General features: G+C 38.4%; 1 protein-coding gene across 1 annotated transcript; it reads left to right on the top strand.

The window, feature by feature from the left end:
* The first annotated feature begins 275 nt into the window (after positions 1 to 275).
* On the top strand, positions 276 to 17,526 carry LOC139152333 (solute carrier family 23 member 2-like). Its single transcript, XM_070725476.1, has 13 exons — positions 276 to 331; positions 2,163 to 2,402; positions 5,557 to 5,720; positions 6,180 to 6,274; positions 6,870 to 6,940; positions 7,297 to 7,478; positions 8,276 to 8,402; positions 8,955 to 9,111; positions 10,321 to 10,571; positions 12,015 to 12,144; positions 13,163 to 13,306; positions 13,958 to 14,053; positions 16,443 to 17,526. The coding sequence occupies exons 2-13, from the start codon at positions 2,184 to 2,186 to the stop codon at positions 16,610 to 16,612; spliced, it is 1,806 nt and encodes a 601-aa protein (XP_070581577.1). The 5' UTR covers positions 276 to 331; positions 2,163 to 2,183; the 3' UTR covers positions 16,613 to 17,526.
* The last annotated feature ends 8,491 nt before the right edge of the window (positions 17,527 to 26,017 follow it).

Here is a 26,017-nt window from a genome sequence, read left to right as displayed (position 1 = left end):
GAAACAAGTCTGGGTTTTCTCGTTGTGATCTGATACGCCGAACCAGACTTTTAAGTCCAAGAAGTCCGAATTTGAATTTTAACTGACGACTCGTGTAATTGATTCCATATAATGATTTAGATTTGTGTAGTCTTCCGCTTTCTTGGTGTCAAACGTCTAAGCGATTGTCATTCTCCATACGAGCAGGTCGCCACCCTTATTTACCTCTATTATTACACTCTGCCTTAATGTGTGTTATTTTGGTTGCATGCCTGTCGATATCGCTGGTACACGTTACTGTGTCAGCGTATGTACAGCTCGTACCTGGTTTAGGCCGAGAGGATATGTCTAGGTAAGTGAAAAAAGACTCCCTTTAAAATAATTTCATCTTCAACAACACAAAGAAAATGAAATATTTAGAGAGTAAACCATTCATCAAAATCGTTTGCACTGTAACATAATTATTATATCTGTATTAGCAATGGATACTTGTCTGGTTAGGCTTTACTGTGGAGTATGCACTGAGCTTGTCAGCTAACCTGCTAACCGCTTTGTACTAAACACATTATCACTAGTCAATTAGCCCTTTGAGTGCCAAACTCAATTTCTGTTGCATTTATAACATATACCCCAGTCATTTTTTTTCAGATTTTGACAAAATTTTGATATAAAACTATATAAAACACGCCAATTATTTGTGATGTCCATTTGATCCAAAATTATTTTTAAAAATACAGAAAAATTCATAAAAATAGATAAAATGTTGCACTAAATTTTTGGTGGGAAAAATTACATCACTCAAAGGGTTTAAAAGGCGTAGCAAAGCACACGAGCGAATGAGTTCTTTAAATCTTCATTTAATCTTTGATTTCATGAAATCTGCTAAAAGTACATCATGATATTATTTTTTGTAAATTGTTATTGCAAAGACGCGTGCCTTAATCCATACCATCAACCAATAATCTAACCACGCTTCTTTGTATTAAACGTGTATTTTACGTTGTCTTTATGTTTATATGTCTCGCATAATTGAAGTTGACTTCAATCAGAATGCCCAACGCGCCCATTCACAGGCTGGTCGCAATCCAAGACCGCTGTGACGTAAGCGATCAACAATCTTTCTATACCATATTACCAAGGTACATATAGTTCATAGAAAGTACGATGACATGTTTTCTTCATGAAAAAGGACGGTCCTTTTAAAAGCAGCGAAACAATGAAAAAATGAAGACACCTAATGTTATGCAAACACAAAATGCGCAGTGCCACGACCTTGCTCTCTTATCGGGAACACATTATAATTGGTCGGTAGAGCATTTAATTTATTCATACCAACATTTCAAAACTTTTAAATGTATTTTGACTGTAAATTCGTTCACTGAATATCTTTCATCCTTCTAACGTACACCAAGGAAACATATTTCAGTGAAAGTATAACGGTCCCATCCTAGTTGAATATAACAACTCACATTCTATATTTTAGACCAATCTCTCACGAACTAACATTTTTATTTGTTTATTAAGAGTCAAATATCGTAATAGTGGTACTGTTTTAACTAGCACAATTTTGAAATTTTTGAAAATGTTAATAATTTTAGATGTATGTGTAAATCTGGAAATGCATGATTTGTATATTTGTCATCGTTGTGTATTGTTTTATTCCTTCACGTACACTTTTACATTTGAAACGAATCTGTAATTAAGGTATCCTGCTGTTTCACAGGTAAAAAAGCAAAACAAATAAATAAATTCAAGTTTAAAGGCATAATACTTCGTTGTGCGTGCAAGACTGGTCTTGTCTTAAGCAATTCATAACGATCGGTAGCTTGGGATCAAATAACATTCCTTTGAATTGTAGGTGGAACGTACACATTTCAAGTCCAAGTATTATGCATCTTACTTGTCATGTCATCTATAATATAATCTTCGAATGTTTGAAGTCAATTACAGAAGGCGACAAGACATACATTTCTGTTATAACTTTCCGCCGTCTATCATTTAATTCTTATAGTTTTCAGAAACTTTTCAAACACTTTTGCTCGCATATCTAAAATGTCTCTTTGCACATGGGAGTGGACGGATGATATTCATTTGTAAGTTCTATTTTCGCCACGCATGGATAAAAGTCATATTTGAACCTGATGCGCCCAACTCTGCTTTCTGTCTGAATTTTTCTTGATCAGATAGAGTATTGAGTCCCAAGCATGCAGTCGGTCGGAAGCAAGGTGGAGAGTGTGCAGATCGATCTCCATTGCTTAGATGACAACATCAGCGTCGTCGGGAGTGAGGTCATCGACCAAACTGAGATCACCTATGTTGCTGACTCCTCGAAGCAAGAAAACGATCAGCGCAATGGAGTTCAAATGAAGTACAAGCTGGATGATATACCACCGTGGTATGCCTGCTTGGCGTTTGGACTTCAGGTGAGAAAAACTCAGTTATCTGTTAATGGTAAGAGATAACTTTAAGAGACAAGCCCCGACAAAGCGTTTTACTTCACTCAAACAATACATAGACAAATTTCCTGGTTTAGGATATGTCCACAGAAAAGTACTGTATCGTGGTAACGTTCATTCCTGGTACCCGGGACGAATCCCTCCATAGTAACAGGAAGAATCTCCTCAAACATAATTATATAAAAGTAATATTTCTAAATCATATGTGTTTCCAGAATCAAGAATAGTGTGTTCTATCACGCTTTGAAAGCATGTGAGAGAAAGGAATTATGTTTTGCATAGATTTAAGCGCATTCTATCCCTCCTTCAATACTTTGAGCGTATTCCAGTTCCCTTCCGGTCAACAAATTTTAATTCATTTCGAAAAGACGGGAACAGATCATGTGGCTTAGCCATCGGCCTTCTGAATCACAAATCATTCCAAAACGTGTGAAAGGGTTCCGGGACTTGCAAGTGAGTTTGTTAGGAAACATACACCAGGAGAAATTGACATTGCATTTGAAGACGACAGCAGACACGATTTATACAGTTGGAGTTGCATTTGAACATGGAATCCAAAACTTAATCTGCAGCCGAGGTTTTGAAAGAGACTTTCACGTGGGATACAAAGAATAGTCTATGATCCTGAAATGCGTATTCTTACAAGAAGGGTTTATTACCGAATGTCATATCTTTAGTGGGTGTGTAGATTAAGACCTACGCGGCAAGAATACTTATGGTAAGATGCACGATTTGCCGGCATGTAATAATGTCATGATTCTTCATTTTGTATGTACAAGAAAGATCAACCCTGCATGGCCCATAACAAAGGAGCCATAATGCGTGTTGGTAGGAAGACACCTGAATATTGAGTGATCACAAACTTGTCGAACTCCTTATTGGAAGTTTTCATTTGCTATTCCATATAGCTGAAGCACTGATAAGATGTCAGGGGTCTTTGTCTGAACATGGATGTACATCCATGGTTCGAACTGCACCCCTTCTTGGGTGTTACCTTAATATATGAGGTTTCCAAATACAGAAGAGATCTCCCTCCATGATACTGTCAGTAGAAGCACCATCTCTCAACGGAAAACATAAAACCTGCATTTGTACAAGGTGACTTGCAAATTACCAAAACGAAAATAATGCGTTTATCTTTATTTACATACACACAATCTCTCAGATTCGTTCACAAACTGGTATTTTCACCGGGACATACACAAATGATATTATCGATATGCAAATTTAATCGAACAAGGTATCAGAGGTTTTTCTGTTTATAAATATTGTCATCTGTCTATTTCTGTGTGGAGTAGCAGAATAAATACTACGATTAGGTGAATTGTAAAGTGTCGCCACACTTCGAAAATCAATTGTTTTTACACAGACGAGATACATTAGCGTGAACGAATCGACCAACCTAACCTCAGAAGCTCAAACAGTTTGATCTTACGGATGAAGTCAGAGCTTCCGGGGTCGTGCGCCCTTCAAATTCGGCAAACCAGAACCCGAGATTCAAAAGTTTTTCGACAGACTAAGTAGTTGTTTGAAGGCAACCACAGAAACAGGAATACCTTCATGAAAACAAAGCGAGAGGTTGCCGTGTTTGAAGTATGGGAGGCAGCAATGACCGTAGAGCGAAGGACGTTAAAAGATTATCTTCTCCTCGCTATTTTTTTTTATTGGGGTCAAGAAAAACGACGACCATTACTAGCCGGAACACATATAGCTACCTATTTGCTCAATGTTCTCTAAGCTATACCGGTCTTCGTGCCAGTAATGTGCACCATCAGAAGGAATGGGGTGTCATATCTCTGGGCCAAGATAAAAACGGTGAATACATAACATATAACGAGGGATTCACAAGGACCAATCGAACGGCGAACCGGGCAATATGCGAAGTTTCACTCCTACAGGTTTCGCTGCTCCTTCTTCTCCAGATAAATGTCCAAGAGTAACGCATCACAAATGCTGAATAAAGTGAAATCTGCAGCTTCTCCCTTACGTTCTATACCATATCAGCTAAGGCATATGCAGCTCCATAACAAAATCATTAGAATGAACAAGGTATATATGTTATCGATGTCGAAAGCAGCCGCGCTCATCGGTTAACTGTTTTATCACAGCCCTTGCAAAGCTTTGTACACCCAGCGACTCTTCAAATACGAAACTCCCACAGGCGTCCTTGGGTACCCTGCTTCATCGATCAGTCGTCTGCCCGATCTCGTACATCGTGTCCCTAATGACGTGCTAATGCGCCTGTGGCTCCCCTAACACAGCGGCACAACTTGTAATTTGGATTTCGGAGTCACTCATAGCCGTAAAATATTTTCGGAGTACAATTTAATGAAGAAATATACACGGTACCTATTATTTCAAACATTACCGTCGTATGAGATAATAAGTGGGTTAAAATTGTTATAAATATCTAAAAATCAAATTCAACAGTACATACTAGTATCAGTCTATCTGCTGTTTGTTTATCTTACTCTCAGGGCCATGTTTGCCTATCGCATAGCCATACGGCTTCCAAAAGCAATGACTTAATTGTTAGAGATTGGAAAGGCCGTCAATCCGATAATTGAAACCACCATTGCTAACTTAATCTCCATAAGAGGAATACCAATTCCAAACCAAGAGCAATTTTTGACAAATCTTTATTCTTTACGATAGTCATTTTCTTAGAAACGGACTTGATTTAGCCGATTTATTTTCTTTTCTTTACCATTATTATTATCTTTACCATACTGTAACTTAAGTTGCTGACCATTATACCATTTACCGGTAGACTTACACTAGGCGAAATTGTACATTATTTCTGTACCATATAGATGCTACACATGAAATATTTATAAACACAATGTTAAGTTGAGTTATTGGAGCTAGATTAAATGATATCTATTCAATGGAATCAGAAAAAATACTTAAAATAGAGGTTGAAATCCAATGGAAACCATATATAACAGAACTTTATACTAGCAGCTTAAGTAGCTTGGGTCGTTGAAAGGGAAATATTTTATCGAGCATGATACGGATACCGATACGTGAAAATCGAAAAAAGTTCTTGTCTTGACTAAATGTTATATTTTTACATGATAGGTTGATTACTTAGTCCCATGTGTTACCTTATATTCTTCAGCATCATTTGTCTATGTTCGCTGGTTCGTTATTTGTCCCGTTTGTCATGGCTGATTTGACCTGTGTGCCAGAAAACGAGAGGAACACTGTGATTGCTCAATTCTTCAGTGCGATCGTCCTGACCGAAGCTGTTGGAACCTATTTGCAAACCACCTTTGGCACAAGGTTCGTATGTGAAAGAAGCAAGCCTGTTAACATAGGATTTGGGTATTTGTTCTTGTAAGGGTTTCACAAATAAAACTTTAAAAAAACAAACATTATTATTGATGAAAACCGTTCCTTGAACACTCTCCTGTCTGTCCCGGAACACGACATCAATAAAATTATATTGCAATAATGATGAACACTACAGTGACTCTTACCAAATTTATCTGCCCCTAAAAGTGTGATCGCCCTCTGGTTATGAAGGACACGCCTACACTTCTTTGTGGACAGGAACTACACGTTTGTTATTTGTTGGCCTCTAAGAAACAATACATATATAAATTGAAACTGAGAAAACGTTAGTGTCTTGTAGTCTGCCACTTTCAAAGGCAAAGATTTATGAATCAAAGGATTTTTAGTTGATCATGACTTTAAAATAAAAGCTTTTAAAGTTCTCACGATTTGTTGTTTTCTTTGCAGGTTACCAATAGTTCAGGGAATCGCAGGTTCTCTACTCGTCCCAGCGAGCGTAGTCATGGCCACACAACGATGGAAGTGCGCAGACTCTGAAATAGGTAATTTAGGAGAGGCAAACTGACTAAATGACTTAAATCATAATAACAGGAAAGCAAAAATAGGAGCAAAATTGAGGTAGGCATGTCCCTGAATCGAGTTTGATAGGAATGTCGAATTCTTGAGAACCAGCATATAATCGTTTGAAGAACATTTCCATCGATGCTGTATATTGAAAGTATATTGCTCATTTATGTCTAGAAGTACAAAGTCTTTGAATAGTAGGACCTTGTGACAAGGTACATTTGAGTTTTCAAGGCTACGTACTGTGCAGTTTCGAGTGTGTGATGCAAGTATTCCTCCAAACATCTGCACATAAGATACATGAGGTAATTCAAAACAGTTATATAGAAGTAACAGAATTGGTTTTTGGCTTAATTTCTATCTAAATCTATAGTGATGTTAATGAAATAAACGAAGCCATTATCGTCGTCATTGATGCCGTCTGGGTTACAAAAACTGTTGTTGACACTGAAATTGCCCACAGTGGTTCATTTTATATTTTATTATCAGCGAAAAGTTTTCGCCCTGGAAACTATTTTATGCTGTTCGACTTTTTAGAAACAAACGTTCTTTCCTGCTTCCTCTATTTTTCAGATCTAAGACTAAACGACACCGAGAATGCCAAAGTGGAATACGATATAACTTACAGTGACAGAGTCAGAGAGGTAAGATTCGAATTAAGCCTTGTGGTTAACAGCACAGTTTACAGTTACCGTGAAACCTAGTGTGCTTACCTGCATCATTTTGATTGTCCGAACATGTTTTCGTCCGAAGAGAATCGTAACACATAAAAACCATGGCGCAAAGACCGCTGCACCCAATCTTCTTTACGAAAAGAATTGGGGTTTCCGCAATATATAGTTAGGAAAAAATTCATCCCCTGGAATGCATCGATTTGCAAAATTGTGCAGACCCAGCATTCTTCAGTTTCACCAAAGAATTTATACGAATTAGCTGACACTGCAAATCAGACATGTGTTTCAGACTTTACAAAAACTTTTATTCGTGATCTCAAATTTAGATACAAGGTGCAACTCTGGTCGCAGCATGTTTCCAAATCCTGATCGGATTATCCGGTGCGATTGGCTTTGTCTTGCACTATGTCGGACCATTGACCGTTGCTCCAACTATCTCACTCATTGGAGTTGCTCTCACTGATATTGCTTTGCCAAACGCCAAAACACACTTGGGTATAGCCTTCCTGTAAGTGCACACTCATGTACTTATTTTCCTGTTGAACATGTCATTTAAAATCTATCTTTTATGTAATTTGTTTCTGAATCCTCAACTTATAGCCAGTAATGCCTCCATTGCAAATATTTAATCTCGATTTCGTTTATGCTCGTTACTTTTTATCCACTTCTGAAAATTAATTTCGTCTGATGCTATTCTATCAACTCTTATGTGAAATGTACTTTTAAATCAACAACAAGAAGGGGAAATGTTGGACAAACATTACGATATAACCGTAAGAAATAATCGTAGGTTTACATTGTCGTATTCGAGTACTTTGCAGAGAACGTTTTGCATACTAGATTGTATATTCACACAACTACACATATTTCAGCGGCATAAGTTTGTCATCACCTTCGTGTCCTCAGCTCAGATGGTAACTTTGAATTAATGAGAAAGTTACTAGAATATGCTACAAGACCGTTTCTGTATCGACCAACAACCAGGGGAAGACCAAAATAATACACTTCACAGAAAATACATGTATATTCTTTTGGTAAGACTTTGTAACGTGGCTATCTACGGAACAATGATGGCGGCGTTGTCCTGTTTGTGTTGAAATGCATGGGACAGTACTGCAAGCAGGTACATTCAAGCTTGCCCGCCTTCCTGTGTTGTTTGCTGAATGAAACACTTGAAATGAATGCATTGATATTTGCACATAATGGTAAGAACACCTTTAATGTGTTGGATTGATCTATGAACAAAACATTGGAAGCCTGGTGATATCTTTGTTACTCATGGAAATTTCTTCATATGATTGCCAGAACGGCGGGTCTTATGATAATGTTCTACCTGTACATGGGCAATATCAAATTACCCTATCCGTGGTGCACAATTAGGAAGCAAAGGAGATGTTACATCAACGGTGCCAAAATATTTTCACTCTTTCCTGTAAGTACTTTAAGGGGATTTCTAAATTGATATGCCTACACTAAAGTGTGTCTATTGTTTTGTACGCTTACATGTAAAGGGTATACACCTAAAAGGAACATATTCTATGACGTTTAACAATTATGGTTCTGTGTGCGAAGCATATACGAATAAGATTCATCCTTTCAGGAAACACCTCGTCTAGCCGTACAAAAATGGCGCCTAAAAATGAAAGAATCGAGATCAAAAACGTTAGCATAAAATTTCCTCAAGGAAACTTTAAACCATTCCCTTTTGAAATCAAGAATAGCAATCAGTTGTTACCGCGCAAAATTTGTGTCTATAGAAATTATAAAATATTTACCGACGCTGCAAAATTCATCCTTTTGTTGTAACTCTATGGAGAAAAAAGAAACTTTTCTATTTTGACAAAAATAAGCTGGCGAATCATTATTTGCTTCATAGCATGAGCCCCACAAGTGTTAAACTAAAATCGCGTCATAAAGTTGTATAAACCAGATATCTGTCACCTTGTGCATTCTACCTTAAATTTAGTACTTCGCTCTTTTTCAGGTGCTCATAGCAATACTCATCTCGTGGCTATTCTGTTACATCTTGACTGAAACTGGTGTGTTCACCGACGATCCATCAGATCCGTCTTACCAAGCCAGAACTGACAGACATGCTGACAGCATTGCGTCTATTCCATGGGTTTGGTTCCCTCTTCCATGTAAGCTTGTAATTATTTTTATAAACGACATTCAGCGTTTCGATATTATACTTATTTGAGACGAAGAAATTCATTAGGGGCATTAAACAAGTGAAGCAAACTTCTAGCAGCTAAAGTGGAGCCAAGTAACTTCGAAACTTTACTCATATCTTTTAAGATGTCTGATAAAATTGGCAGTGTTGTAAAAATATTCACTTCATATGGTAGATTAGACGTTTCGTGCGCCATTGTTATCAGACAAAAGCAAATAACAAAGCTGAATTGACTAAACAACCTATTGAAATCACTCCATGAACTGCAACCTCTACAAAACAGAATTTACACAAAGCATGGAATCGTTGTGTAGAATAACCGGAAGTAAACCATTGAGAACACTGGACTCTGCCGCATAAATTGAAGATACTTACGACTTATGTAACAATGAATGTAGTTGAATAAGCAGATAATGTGAAAAAATTGGGTTGAAGGTAAGGAACAAGCGGCAAGAGTAAAACTTTATCCGAAAATTTACATGTCTTTTAGAAAGGAACGCAGCAAAAAATCCGATTGTTGTTTCAAAACTGTATCGTTCTGGCATCCAATAGCGTAGTATCATTCCGAGGCTGGTTCGTTCTACAATGTACCTGTAAAGAAACTATTGCGAGCATTGTTTATGTATTTTTATTGGTTGAATCTAGAAAAGGCGAGCTTTGCACTTTTTGTATCTTAACGCAGCCTTGAAGTAGGAATTTCGATCAGTTGGATACATGTGACCTGATATCATTACTGATAGTGACAATGGAGCTAAATTCATTCTTACATTAAGTGGTCGTATTCGTTCGAAGCTCCATTCGGACCCTTATCTGATTCACATATTGCAGGGCTCTGTCTTATGCAGAACGTGAATCGTTTGAAATATGACATTAAACTGGTTCAATAATCATTTTCTTTGAAGGTTATACATTACCAGGTTATGGGACGTTTGTGATTTACAAAGTTAAGAAGGACCATCTTGGATCACTGATGATTAGTGGTGGTACCAGGTGTCCGGAAAGAAAGGTCCTTTTAATAATATTCTGAATATGCGACTCTAAAGAAATAAATTTCCTCTCTATGTGTTATTTCCTGTTCAGCCGATCCTGATAAATGTACATCTAGTTTAGAAATAGGCTTATTTTTTTACTTAATTCAATATATTAAGCGTGTAATGTAATGATATCTTGTTTCCAGTTCGATGGGGTGTACCCACGGTTAGTGTAGCAGCAGTTATTGGTATGTGTGCTGGTGTTATCGCCTCCATCATCGATGCAGTTGGTGACTACTACGCATGTGCTGCCATGTCTGGAGCCCCTCCACCGCCTGGCCATGCTATAAATCGTGGTATTTCAGTCGAGGGACTAGCCGGTCTGTTCGCTGGAATGTGGGGCTCTCTTGGCGTTACATCGTATTCACAGAACATTGGCGCCATTGCTATTACCAAGGTAATGGGTGTATAAGCGCCAGTAATCGGCAATGATTTCAAGAAACTTACCTATCAAACGCCATTGGCATGCAGAGCTCTAAACAGTCACTTCAAACTATTAATGACTATGGCAATGAATTTCACATTTGCAATAGTATGTTACGATTACCTCTTTTGTCTTATTCAGATTCTAGGTTGTACATTATCATAACTTGAGATACAAAACATCGTCTTTAGATGTCAGCCTTTAATGTTCAAATAATATAGACCTGGAAACAGACAGTTTCCAAAACTAACAACACAAACAGGAATCCCTGTGGAAAATTTTGCACCAGAGAAAAACAATCATCAAAATTGTTTCAATACTTGAAATTCAAAATGGCCACCATAATCAATGTTCACCCCGTCGCGAAAAAGGAAATTTTACAGATTACAAAAACAAGACAAAGAAAACCTCACACATTTCAAAAGGTTAATGATGAGTCCACTCAAGTAGCAGACTGGGAAGATATTTTTAAAATGTCAGACAAAAGTGCATGGGGCGAAACCTGCCTTTTGCTGAGGTAGAGGAACACACAAGTTTGAACCACGATAACGATATCACTGGTCCTTATCACGATTGGGTCAGAAAACGTAAGGAAATCCAGCAAAATGACTAGGAAGCCATTGTACCATTCACCGCATACCGCCCTCGTACCAAAACGAAGTCTATGATATCGTGAGTGGCAGACAGCCGTCAGAGTGTACACAACCAATTAACGAGAGATAAAAAACTCTGGCACTTCTAAAACTTGTCAACGTTGTATGCAGTGTGTTATATCAAGTAATGTGAGTAACAGACGACACTGGCGTATTCAAACAGTTAAGCAATAAGTCTCGGTGATAATTGGTAATATCCACAGAAAGGCGGATTTTCGTAATTGTGCAAACATGCAGCAAAGACTACGAATTGTAAAACGAACATTTAACTAAATGGTTGTGTGAAGCCATTGTAACAGAAAACTCTTAAGCAATATATGGAAATGCCTAAACTGCTCTAAAGGTAATCACATAACCTGAATTAATACCTCTCCATGTCCCCTAATGTGAATTTAGGTGGCATTGCCAAGATCAATATTTTTTTTTCGTAATTTCGTGCATGCATGCTCATATTGTCTGCCAGTATCGAAAACAGCAGAGATATTTGTGAGATACAAGCTTATCTGAATTTTCAAAGGCAAAATCTTAAAATCTACAACGATTCATCGAACAGAATCAAACTTCATCCTAAACGTTAAGGTTTTTGTTTGTAACTTTGAACTTTGAACGTTGTTGTGAACTAAGTCTTTCACATCTCTAAAAATTACGAATGCCTTGAATTCTTCTGCGCCACATTTATTTATTTCTACATCTCAATTGCTAGCGGAGAAAATTGTCTTGGCGACGTTTGTTACAAGTAAAACTCTGCTTGATTTCCACTTAGGTTGCTAGCCGTCGAGTATTTCAGTGGACCAGTCTGCTGCTCTTTATATTCGCAGTTGTTGGTAAGGCTGGAGCCGTTGTCGCCTCGCTACCAACACCTATAGTTGGAGGCGTCTTGTGGGTTATTTCGGGTAAGATGTATAGCTATGAGTGTCATTGAAATAAGATAAAGTATACGTTAGAAACAAGGAATTACACGGAAACTATTTTACATGATTTTTAGTTTATAATTTTATGACAATGTATACCTTAAAGCAGGCTAATATGAGATGTATGATAATACCTAAATGTATAAACCCTCTAGCATTACAGAAGCCGTAGAATTGCAAGAGATTTAGTGAAAGACAGCTAGCTAATGTACCGATCTGAAACCAGATAATTATAGTCAAAGACGTTTAAGAAGCTCACCACAAGGACTCGGTGCAAAACGTAAGACCACAGAGGCGAAACAAAAAAGACAGACAAAGGGAGACCTATAGAGCTCTTGTGAAAAAGTCAATATGTAACATCAGGGTTTCGAAAAGAATGCGCATATCCTGCCATGCATGTAACACCAGCGATGTATCAATCTGCAAGTCGTACTAGGATATGCTCACCTCCTAAATATATGTGTTATTGACGCTAAGAGATACTATTTGCCTAACCTATAAACCACATTTATTTAAATCCCAATAATATCCGCCAAATGAATGCATTCATGAAGGGGGAAGTGGTCTTTAGAAGTATTCATATTAATTTGAAAGTTTATGGCAGAGGGTGCTTTCTTTTGTCAAAAATTGGGCTCGACACTACCTGTCTGGCACTGCACTGTGATTGAATTGGAAAATGCAAAAACCATAAAATTTCTTCCAGTTTGGATACATTGCAAAGTCAATCTCATGAACGAATGGACAGTGAAATTATGAATTCGTGCACTTCCTCAAACACACACCAATCTTAGATATCTTGATACTTATCATTGCTCGAAGATATAACAGCACATCTAATTTTGCAAATATTCATCATAAACTAACATCTAATAACTTTAAAAAGTCCGTAATAAAGGCGAGGTTGCTCTTGTCATATTAGCAGAGTACTATGAGATTGTCACCAATGTTCACATGTTGATCTGTATTACCATTCTTCTTTGCATTTATGTCGGACGCACAGGTATCATTGTGTCCATTGGAGTCTCTAGCCTGAAACACACTGATATGACCTCGACGAGAAACCTATCCATTTTCGGGTTTGCTTTCATCAGTGGAATAATGATACCGGCATATTTGAATTCTGAGCCGGGCATTATTCAGACAGGTAGGTATATATAAGAAACCGTATACTTCCCTTCTCGGATAACTTTAAACCCAAAATGAATTCTCAAAGAGTATCGTAAAGCAGAGAGCGTCGATTGCCGATTTCAACTGAAGACCAACAGCAGCTCCTACACCTTTAATATTTTAGATGATTTACTTGCTATCGGACGGTGCTGGCATAAAACTTACCCTTTAAGGTAGTATGCGCCTCGAAAATGAAAGCTTTAAACTTTTGTTCAAAGTTTCATGATCTTAATTTTTCAACAATTCTCTGACCAAATCAACTATGATAATCAGGGGTCACCGTGCAAAGTTTGGAACTAGCGTAACAAATTATGCAACATTTTGTGATATTTGAAATTCAAAATGGCCGCCATCCCAGTGTTAACTCAATGGGGTGAAATTTTAATTTAGAATTTTCGAAAAACTTAGATGATGAAAGTTTTCTTTCTCAAAGAGCTTTAAAATGAGCTCCTACAAGCGGCAGATCAGAAAAGAAAGTAGAAATTTGAGAGTCCGAATATCTGTCCCGGGGCGCGTTCTACCCTAATGCAGATACAATGCAACACAATGCAATGAAATGAATATCATTTCACAGAATATGCTACAACTTAATTAGGTCATTGTTTATTCACATACGTTGTAATTCTAGGAAGTTTTGAAGCTGACCAGGTACTGGACATAATTCTGAAAACTGGAATGTTAGTTGGTGGTTTTCTTGGATTTGTTTTGGACAACACAGTTCCAGGTAAGTAATGTTCGAACTTCAGTAATCCGTGGCACTTTGCGGTCAGTCGAATTTATAATTTCGGTATTCTATTAGAAAATAGAATGAAGAGTAATTATCAAATTTCAATTTTTTAGGCGAGCAGATAAAGTGCATTTGGCCCTTTTCTAAGTATATTAGATTTTGCCTCAAGATAAAGTGTGAGAAAAAAGGTAAAAAGCTTTGTGAGGATTGTACATTGTGGCCAATCAGAATTTTGCTTGGAAAGCTTCATTCAATATTTGAAAATCCTATCTTTTTCAAAAGTATCTTTAGATAATACCTATTTATTTTCTTTATAACTTTCCAAAAATCTTTTGTATAATTGCATTTCAATGTATCGATGTCCACAGGGTCATGCCATGTTGAATAGCGAACTGAAAATTCGATACAAAATCCTAATTTGTATTTGAGTTTAGGCGTGGTCTATTGGGATTTCCCCTTACGTAAATGATGGACACCTCGAAACAGCCAATCAGATTGAACCAGATAGTGACAAGGGAACGATTGACATCCCACATATTTGAACAAAACTATAGTTTTGTTTGTCAATGTTTTTCAAACAAGGTAGCGGTCAAATGTTCTTTCTCCCTCCAACCAAATAGTAGGCAGCAACATGATGAACGGTCATCAGCAGTGCAGCTAATTTCACGACTTTTGAACAGAGGGATACCGAACCAATCACAAACGTTTGTGACATACTCTGCGTGCTAAATGTTTTGTTAAACGTTTTGCTAGTTTCCTGTCCTTAGCTAGACCTGTCCCAGACCAAGGCAAGGTACGCGAGGAGCGCTGGCATTGTAGCGGAGTTATACACCTTGGCGCGTTGATCAACTTCAACTATTAATTTTCCCATTGGAGTAGTTGTAGTGCATGCTATGACATGTGGAGAAAATGAACAATTCCGTCATGTTAAACCTTTTATTTCTATCAGAAATACTTCCAGGAAAAATAGAGGAAAAGGCTGATTCATTTAGGTTGTGAATTGTCAGGAATTTAAGGATCAAACACCCATGGAATTATGATTAGCCTAATCGTAATATTCACGGGAATGCTTAGACATATTTTTTTCTGGATGTCATGATAACTCGTCTCGTGCTCCCCCTCTCCAGTCCTTAGCATAGACCACGCTAAAAATCAAATAGAAATCGGAAAATAACAAATAGGAAATTAGGTTGCAGTCGCCAATTCCCAATTGCAGTTTTGAGAGGTAAACACCAAACTGTATAGAGTTACCTAACATAAATGAAAATGGGTACGTTTCTAAGATAACTAGAATTTAAGATGAAGATCATTGTAAATGAAACACTGACTTGCAAGGGTTTATACCAATTTCTCATGATTTCACCATTTTCAATTGGAAAAGAACCATAAAGCGCTTCATCAAAGTGAACAAACGTTTAAAAATTGATTATTAGTTTACTTTCTATTTTCTATTTGAATGAATAAATTGGAATATCGACTGGCCGCTGGAGGCTGTACTCCTACCACTCATTTCTTCACTGATGCAAAGTATAAGTTAATCAAATATTTACTCATAAGAACAAACTTTATCTTAAGTATATTAACTTTACTTTCAAATGAATAAATGGCAAGGGTTATTTCAGTATGACAATTTAGTCCATCAAATTTAGGGTCCGCTGAAACTTCATAAGCAACTTAGCCGGCTATTGAACCACTCTTTTTTGGGAGTGGAGATTTAGCCGAGTGGTTCTGTCTGTGGCCTCTCAGCTAGGCGACTGATGCCGTATGTTGTGGGTTCGAATCCGATTGAAAACTATCCGTATTTTCTACCCTGGGTTGGTAACACTGCTGGTGGACAGAATTGTCCCCGAGGTTATCGTTCGCCCAGTTAAAGCGATGAAATTCGTTTCTTCGCTTCGATAAAGTGTGTATTTGCGATGTATGATAGTGAGCATGCGTGCGTGAGTGCTTCACGAACTCTACAACGTGTTGAGCGGTCTCAGTCAGAAAAATGTTACAACTTAGCCGGCTATTGAACCACTCTTTTTTGGGAGTGGAGATTTAGCCGAGCGGTTCTGTCTGTGGCCTCTCAGCCAGGCGACTGATGCCGTATGTTGTGGGTTCGAATCCGATTGAAAACTATCCGTATTTCAAACATAAGGGATTCGGTGATTCCAGTGGTCTGTGCTTGGGAATCATCCCCTTTTATGAACAACATACAACATCTTGATGTGTATATAACATGAGTTCCCAAATGAGATTGAAACTCGATGCAGTGTCCTGGTTAGCCGTATAAACACACAAATACGACAGTAATAAGTATCTGTTCGAAGTACTAATTGCAAAATACCAACTCGAAATGGTGACCACGCTAAAACGCTGTTGAAAAAAATGTTATCTTTTGAAGGGACTGCCAAGGAGAGAGGGTTGTTGTCATGGAGGGAGTATGGAAAGCAACTCTCTGAGGAGAAACCGATGAAATCGTACGACTTACCGTTTGGTATGTCTCGTCTAAGGAAATGGAGATGGACCCGCTACATTCCAATCTGCCCGACATTTATGAAAAAGCAGGAATGAAAATGGATCCAGCTTTGTTCAGTCATTGTAACTTTTACCGTGATGCGTGTTTTGTTCAAGGTCTGGTAATACTATATACACAATCATGAAAGTAAAATGAAAACGATTAGGGCTACTCGTAGTTTGTTCACAAGTAGTATCAACAGTGTATTGAAGTTACTTCTGTTTCTAAAGATGAATTATTTCAATCATTCAAAATTAAATTCTCAGTAAAATATTTCAAAGCGGACAAAATCACACTACTCCAAACCCTGAATGACACTCTGTCAGAGAACTTGGCGAGTTCGATCTGGCTTTGATCAGTGGTTGGACAAAAACCGTTTGGAATGGGATCTCTCCTCATTCGCAATGATAAAATAATGAGTATGACAGTTATATCTCTAATGTGCCCCACACAGCACAAACATAGAATACCATAGGCTGTTGCTCACTGTATTAATTTTAATTTGTCATATCAGAACTTGGGAACTGTAAGAACAACATCTTGAAGTTGTTTTCCTCATTAAAAAAGCTAATATCTCTTATCATTTTAGGGGGTATGGAAATATTTTGACATAAAAGCTGTCTTACAATAACAAATACGCACTATAAAGAAAGTTTAATATATAGTTTCTTGGTTAGTGCACCCTCTGTTGGTGACTATTTAATGGAACTCAGCCACTCAGTACGCCCAAGAAATCATGTGATTGCTGTACAAACAAAGGCATCTGTACAAACGCGTATAGAAATGCATGTATTTATGTGCGCGTTTGTGCACCTGGCACAGTACTTGAGATATTCCATAATTCATCATGATTTGTTGTGAAATTGATATTGATGTAGTTGATTATTTAGAGAAATAATTTTGTTTATGTATTGATCTTAAAGATGCTGATTTTCGTGGGATTAAAGGTAATAAACATAAATGATGGAGTACAACTTCAGATTCGGAAAGAAAAATACAACAGTGAAGGACGGTAGTGACGTCCACGACGATAAATATTTGCTCAGATTTATGTTGTCAGTGATGCAATAGTTTATGTTGAGAATAGTAGACCGACGTCTAAATACAATTTTAGTGTTGCGGGCATGAATGCGTGCATGGCTTGGTTTACATGTAATAAACCCAGTCGCAGTATCTGAGGTTAGCTGACGCGTATTTGCATTTGATTTTTGATATGCGAAGGCTGGTTCGCGCATACTAATCGACTTATTTTAGGGCAAGGAAGTGGTGAAATGTACGGAACAACAACATTTTAGTAGTATCTGAAATACCAACTTTTCCTGACAACTCTGAACCATAAATATATTCAATGGTCAAGTCCTTTGAAAAGTTTTGAAAATTCGGCAATGCTGAAAAATATTTCCCTAATATTTTCCGTCCACATGTTTTTCTATTACATTAATTTTTTTGTTTTGTTTTTATATCTTACCTGTGTGAAACACTTCATCCTTTTAGTAGGTAACGAACGCATGTCATTGTTGAGGTCATTCTACACATACCGTACGGTACTGTATTTATCAAAAAATGGCGTTTCACGTTCCAATGAGAGACATCTCAAATGTACTTTGAACGGTAACAGTTGATGTATGGTGTCTCGCATTCAAAAACGAGCCGGGTGAAAACGTAAGCAAACCTTTCGTTCCATTCCCTGTAAAATGGCACCAAAAGCAAAAAATGAACAACCCACAAGTCTGGTAGATGAGATGAAGAGGCTAGAATTTTCGCTGTATTTTCACAGCATGGCGCACTACCTCAGTGCAGATTACTACGAAACCTTCGATCGTCGACTGACTTATCTGCATACCTTTGGTACCTTGAGTGGCGGCAGTATGATTCTGGACGCCCTGAAAACGTCGTCAGCAACTCCAGCGTGTAACCACCAGACGTGCTTGAACGTTATAGCGGCCATAGTGACTGTATCGGCCGGAATCTGTATCTCCCTTATCGAAACCCTTCGACGTACTGAGCACAGTCCGGTGAAAAAAGCAAGCAAACACTCGGAAGCCGCCAGGAGGCTAAAAGCCCTGCGTAAAGATTTTGCAGGCACTGGAGATAATCAGGATGTCAAATCGCTTCGCGAGGAATACACTAGAGTTATTAAAGCTAGAAGTGAAATCGAAGAGAAGGAATGCATAAAGTCAGAAGACTGGACTTTCCCCAGGGTTCAGCGACAACTTTCTGACAAATACAAGGCCATGCGAGTTAGCCATGGAAAGATGGCTCCAAAGGAACCCACCTAGAAAGAGAGGATTTGGGAGGAAGCGTCTCTCATGAATCTGTTTATACTTGCCGTAAAGATTATGGCAATTTATATATTTTGTTTATCTTTTTGCTACTGTCATGTATACCTTTTCAAAGCATTTCAGGAAACCATTAACCCATGAGTAGTACCCATAATAATACACTGAGAAATGCCCCACAATACTGCCACGTCAAAGTATAGACAGTAGAGTTTCTATAGGGTCTATGGTCCAAGTATGATTTGCGTGAATCATGTTCTTGCTTCTCAATATAGGACCTAGTGAAACTTTCAGAGATGTTAATTTTAACTTTGCTGGAACAGAATTGTAGCAGAAATTGCAAATGTCTATTGATGAAACTCTTGTCAGAAGCGAACAGAGACCTAATACGGGAGGTCGTAGCGGTCTGGATAGGTACATTTCCACTCAGCTCTTGGTGTGTGGTACATGGTGGGGTATGGCGAAGCGTTTCCTCACATTCTTGCTCACTGGGAACGTGGGATCATCGCTGTGGCAAAATCGATCCCACGCTCTCAGAAATCGTCCTTCACTGTGTATAAATGCGCATATACGAAAGCGGTATAATATTAAACGGCCTTTTGCTCCACGTGCAAAATATTATCCAGTGGCGCGATGAGTAGCTCACGTACTGGAACTACAAAGTAAGCGGGTCACAATGCAGTGGCAGACGACAGCGTTGTACGATTTTGGATAAAGTTGTATGTCGTTTGTGACAAACTCACGAAATTGGTCGAATTTCCAAATAACGAGTGAACATAGGCCACTCATCGCTAATCATTCCTGATGGATACCTGGTCCGGAGCTGAAGTTGAATATAAACAGTGAAACTTGCCACGAAGTTCCTGTTGGTGACGCAAAATAATACATAGCCGCCAAGTATAAGGATAGTCACTAATCATTCAATAAGGCGATATCTGTGTATTTATCGAACGTTTCCTAATTGATATAAATGTACTTGATTAGACTAGGGTGTTTACAAGTCCCTGTGTGTACAAGAAATTTAGTTTTGGAATTTCACCGAAATGTTGATTCGCTATACATAGTAGTCTATAAGGAAACTATGGATATTTTTTTCAAAACAAAACTCGCTAAATCTGTGTATTTAGGGAGCCTTCAGTAATTACAGGGGGTGGGCCGAGGGAATTTGGGGAGGGTCACTTTTTAGAGAACTGTTCAAGGGGAGGGTCACTTTTTATAAACCTATCTTAGGGGAGGGTGACTTTTTACAGGAGCTGATTTTATGGCCAAACCTTTGATTGTCCGAGTCATATATCCTGAATAGGAAATTTTAGATGAAAATTCCAAAAATCAGTTTCTTGTACACAAATGCACATGTTACCTCCCACTTCAAGCAAAGTACATATAAATATATTATCAAACACATATAATATACAGATATAGCATGTTTTGTGGGGGGAAATTGTCAATAATTTGCCTGATAGAATCCATGTATTATGATTTGATATTTTTGGATGAAGCACGATATCAGCCACATCTTGCCTTCTTATAGTTGCACAAAACATGGTGACCCTCCCTCAAATGTATGAAATACCATATCTCTTCAAAAAAGATTGCGTGATAAATTGCGACTAAACAAGCCCTCCCCTCCTTAATTTATCCCTAACTTACGTGACAATTAAAGCAATTGTTATATAAATTAGCTGATACTGTTTCATTTATTCATGGGGAGAATACTGCAGTGGTTGGGGGTTCAAGTTTTAGAATGTCGGACAAGGGGGAGGGGCACATTTTGTGACAGGAGGATAGGGGAGGGTCACATTTTACGGTACAAGTGTGACAAGATTTCCCCCCGGCTAACCCCCTGTAATTACTGCAGGCTCCCTTATGTATACTTGACTATTGATATTAATATACCTGACTAGGTTTGTTACAAGTCCATGTGTGTGCAAGAAATTTGATTTCGGAATTTCACTGAAATGTTATTCACTATATATAGTAGTCTATGAGAGAACTATGAACATTTTTCCCAATATAAAAATAACAATGTCTGTGCATTTATAGACTTTACCACCTGTCCCACATGATTTTGTCTGTTTTAACGGACAGTTTTAACTGTTTGAGGTGTTTAATGTAGGATACCACTACATCTTCTTTGCTAATGAAACTTGTTGATAATGTGTGTATTCGTCTGTGATTTCCTATTCAGGAAGTATCACATGGAAAATGGAAGGTTTGGCCGTAAAATTAGCTTCTGTTAAAAGTGACCCTCCCCTAAGATAGGTTAATAAAAAAGTGACCCTCCCCTGATTCCCCCGGCCCACCCCCTCTGTAATTGTTAAGGGGTCCCTAATTCAATGCATGTGTTGTATGAGGGCGCCTTTCGTGACCTCAAAAGATCTCTAGTTATATATCAACTATCTTGATTGCACGAACCTACCTTAAGCACAAACAACAACTCGACGGTAAGTGTCCCTCGCCTCCAGCCATGGCTAGAACCAGTCTTATCATCATTCTCCTGTGCATCACCATGTCACCTTGCACAAAGTCTGAAAACATATCAGACAAAACATCTGTCCATGACGCCTGTTCTCCGAATGTAGCAAATTCGTCTACCAGCGCCGTAAAGTTGCGGAACCTAGCCTGGAAGATAGCAGACAAAGCTCGGTTCCACGCCATTGCCCACTATATAAGCAGCGACCACTACGGGACATTGGATTACAGGGTATCTCATTGCTCAACATTCCTTGCCGCTGTTAATACTGTGAGTTCCGGGAGTTTACTGGCGAACTTTCGGTTGTACAAAACGATCACTGTGTTCGTAGCGGCCATTTCCGGACTGCTTCAAGCCTTTATCACAAATGTGAACAGTACACCATATTCTTGGAGAATGCTGCACGAGGAACACAGAAAAGCCGCCGTCGAGCTGCAAGACTTTCGCTTGCGAATAATCAAATGGTATGAGATCAGCCTGAATGACCCAAACAAGTCTCTCGGAGAACTAGGTGATGAATATGACAGTTTCTTGGATGAAAAGAAAAGAATTGAGGGAAGTTACGTCAAAAGTGAAAACTGGACTTGGAGTCAAGTGAAAAAGGAGATCGAGGATTCTGATGATCGCAGAGAACATGAAAAGGAAAAGGAGCAAAGGAGAAAAGAACTGTAGTCTTCGCTGATTTCTATGTCCAAAGTACCAGACAACAGGGCTATCGCACGACAGGTTGTAAGTCACCTGTCAACTGTGATCAACTATACCGTCACCTCTTAAATACCAACTTTCGAAAACACAGTAGCCCCCCCCCCCCAGCCAAATGCAAAACACAGGTGTGTGTGTATGTATGTAATGTATGTATGTAGGGGCGCTATGCAGTGGCTGACCCCGGCTCATCAACTTTTGTGTTGTATTTTTTGGGGGTGTTAGAGGTTGTGTGTGTCCCTGTCACTTTACCTGGACGATTGGAAGTATGGCAGGAAGTGTATCTTGTTCATAGTTGTAATTTGTCCTCTGCTTGACTGTGCTTTGACGACTTTTTATGTCATGGAACCCGAACTTACCAACACTGCCATTATTCTCAGTACAGCAGCGAATTTCTACTCACATTCCAAAACACCATACCAGACTCTAATTTGAATATTGACTTCAACCCATCTTCAGCACCAATCCAAAACAATGGCGATATATCATGTCAAAATAAGAAAAGTAGGAAGAAGAGAGGATCAAGAGGAGGGATCAGGGCAAGAGTCCGAAAACGTGGTAGCAGATATCCCCTTCCTACCATCACGTTTTCCAATGTAAGATCATTTCAAAATAAGATGGGTAAGCTAACGGCCATGGTAAGATTCGACGGGGATTTTCGTCGTAGTAATCTACTGTGTTTTTCAGAAACGTAGCTCACAGAGGAAGCTGAGAATAATATTTCCTTGTCGGACTACACTCTAATTCGTGCAGACAGAGACCAAAACAAAGCAAAGAAGCGATGCGGTGGAGAATTGTGTGCTTTTGCCAGGTGCAGCCAACGAACAGTGCCCTTTTAGAAAAGTCCTTACTGTGATAAGATATATTGTGCATGACAAGTAATGTGAACTGACTAATTTTAAGTCAAGAGGGTAATAAATAGCTGTTCATAATTTGCCCTCCCACAGAAAATTTTTCGACTTATCCTCCCGCACTCAAAATTCATTTTTACTCACTCCCCACTTATTTTTGCCTGTTTCCCCTCCCCACTGTGAATTTTGGAAGCTCCCCTGCCCTGTTGCAAAAAAAAAAACTTGCCAATTTCCCTTGCCCTGGAAATAATTCCCCTCAAAAAGTTTTTCGCCAAGCCCTGTCCCCAGGACAATCAACCGATATCCGCCCTGCCCTACAAAAAAAACCATAAATTTGCTTTCCTGTCACCTAAAAACATGTCCCCTGCCCGAGCAAAATTAAAATTTCCCCTGCCCTCAAAAATTCCTCCTGGGATAGCTTTTTCGATGAATAGCTCCGTTGGCTGCACCTATTTTGCTAGCAACAGGTGGGTTACCCAATTCAATATTTACGAACAAGTGTGCACCCACGGGACTACGAGCTGTTGTTGGTGTCATTTCGACCCTTTTATTTTCCCCGGGAGTTTAGTAAACGAACAGTTACCATGGTTTATGTACAAGGACCCAACTTCAAGGTGGCTGGAGAGAAGATTTCCGAACTCTCAGCGAAGCAATCACGCGATCCCCTGACAATCCTGTCTTCATAGTAGGTGATTTCAATTGGTGTGACATGACTTCTCATCTCCCTAATTTATATCAGTATGTCATAGTTCCCACACGTCTTGTCAGAACTGTCGACATGTCATGGAAATATTCTCCAATGCATATCGCTCCATTGGCAGACCAGCTCTTGGGCATTCAGATCATAACGTTAGTACATTTGATCCCGAAATATCGTCGAAAGCTAAAAACTGAAAAACCATAAGTCGAAACCATACAGGTTTGGTCTTCGGGGGGCATTTGCGATCTGCAAAACTGCTTTGAAATAACAGACTTGGACACTTTTAAAACGTCTTGCATTAATACCCAGGAATTGGTTGATACTGTTTCCTATTATGTGAAGTTTTGAGAAAAGATTGTGGTAAACACCAAATCAGTACGTGTATTCCCGAATAAAAAGCCTTGGGTAACAAAAGAATTAGAAATGTTTCAAAATGTCAAGAAATTAGCATCTGTGCAAGGCGACAGAAGGAAATATAGGGAAGAAGAAAGGAATTTAGACGGCAGGCTAGAATTGCGAAATATAACTACAGAGTGAAAGTTGAAGAGAAATTGAAAACAAATAATTGTAAAGCTCAATGGATGGGTTGAAAGTTATGATTGGTAAAAAACAAAACACCCGTCTAAATTCATTTCCTCATGGTTTTTTGCCTTCCCCGATGAATTAGATAAATTTTATGCCCGTTTTGATGTAAGAGGTTTTAGCGCTGAATGTGTAACACTGTCTCTGAGTCTGATGCATGTCTCTAATCAGATTGAGATCTCCCAAAGTGATGTTGAAGGGAGCTTTGTAAAATTAAACAGTAACAAAGCAGCAGGTCCCGATGAAATTATCGGAAGGGTATTGAAAAATTGTGCCAGACATCTTAGTCCCATTTTTACCTACATTTTCCAGATGTTACTAAATCTTCATGTTGCCCCCGTCCCCCGTACGTGATTTTCAACTTGATTCAAAAACTGACTGACCTCCCAGATGAGCATTTCTAAAACATGGTGACCCCTCCATCACCAAAGTCAAAAACAGGCTGCCCCGCCTGCTGAAGATACTGACGGGTCCCGAATGTTCTATTTTTAAAATCACGGAGACTTGTAATGGCTGAGTTGAGACACAACGGAGGGACTGTAGTTTGCTAATTCAAGTATCTATGGGGGTGGAGAGTTGAGTGGGTTCAGGGTGAAAAATGCGTGTATGGTAATTTTAAAAAACGCGACCCACCCTTGACTGCTAATTACATCTCTGAACATTTTGTCGATCCACTGTTTTGTGCATAATGTTAGGCGCCAGATGAAATGGAGTTTTTCCAAATGTTTGAAGTGATCAAAGTGTTTCAAAGTTTCTCTTCTAACATACCATGCAGCACCGTGGGAGGATCAATAACAAACAGGTAACAGGTTAACCGAGAGAAACGGTAATTTTGTCAATGTCTATTATGCTCCATGTAGCCAGGGAGCTTTCTCAGAAGCTAGAAAGAGTGGCATAAATATCTAGTTGAAGATTTGAATATTCAATACTTCTATATTTACTTCATAATTTGTAATCAGAGGTTATGACATGTAACTTCAACAGTTAGATTTAGAAATTATCAGCATTTTTCTACAAATTTATGAACATATGACTTGTGTGTCGTGAGAGTGATTGATTCTTTTTCATCGATATTTATTTATTTTGCTATATGTGCTCCTCTTTGTCTTTTGAGATTTGTTTTTGCTTTTCCACCACAGGCGATGCTAATTGGAGCATTACTTCCTCATCCTCAATGACTTTCAAAATTACGTAGTATAATTTTGTTTATCTGGTTTTTAAACTTGTATAAAATATTGATGCAAGGAGGTAGTACATTGTTGCTACAGATGATATTAAAACCCATTAACAACGAGATTTATCGTCAACGGTACAAGAATATTTAGAAGCAATTTTTCTCTGCTAAGCATTGCCCTGAGTTTGTATTGGATGTTGTTATTTCCGATAAATCATGAGTGAAAATATGACCGAAGTCTGTAAATCTCAGAACAAAATAGAGAGAACTGTTACACAATATTACTGATGGGAAGGCCGATAACTTGTTTGATGAACGCATAAGCTTACGCTGGGATCACTTTCTCGAATTGTAATCAATATCATAATCAGATGCGTATTCTTCGCAGATTTCAATGAAGTGCTTTTATTAACTGCGTAGAAGATCGTTTATCATGAATCCTCCAATTTTGCGACCTCCAGCATTTGGAAGTAATACATTTGTGAGCATTTCTTCCTCATCCAGGTATCCAATAACTTTCAAAATTACGTAGTATAATTTTGTTTATCTGGTTTTTAAACTTGTATAAAATATTGATGCAAGGAGGAAGAATTAAATCTTACGTATTATCACAAGAAACAAAGCGACTGATTGCTGTATTCTGATTGTTTGGAGAGCATACTGAAGTTGTAAGCGGCTCTAAGTCTGAAAGCAGACGAAG

Source organism: Ptychodera flava, chromosome 15 (genome assembly GCF_041260155.1).
Source record: "Ptychodera flava strain L36383 chromosome 15, AS_Pfla_20210202, whole genome shotgun sequence".
In the NCBI taxonomy this organism is placed as follows: Eukaryota; Metazoa; Hemichordata; class Enteropneusta; family Ptychoderidae; genus Ptychodera; species Ptychodera flava.
The sequence above is the reverse complement of the archived record's forward strand: the minus strand, read 5'-3'. Positions and strand labels throughout refer to the sequence as shown.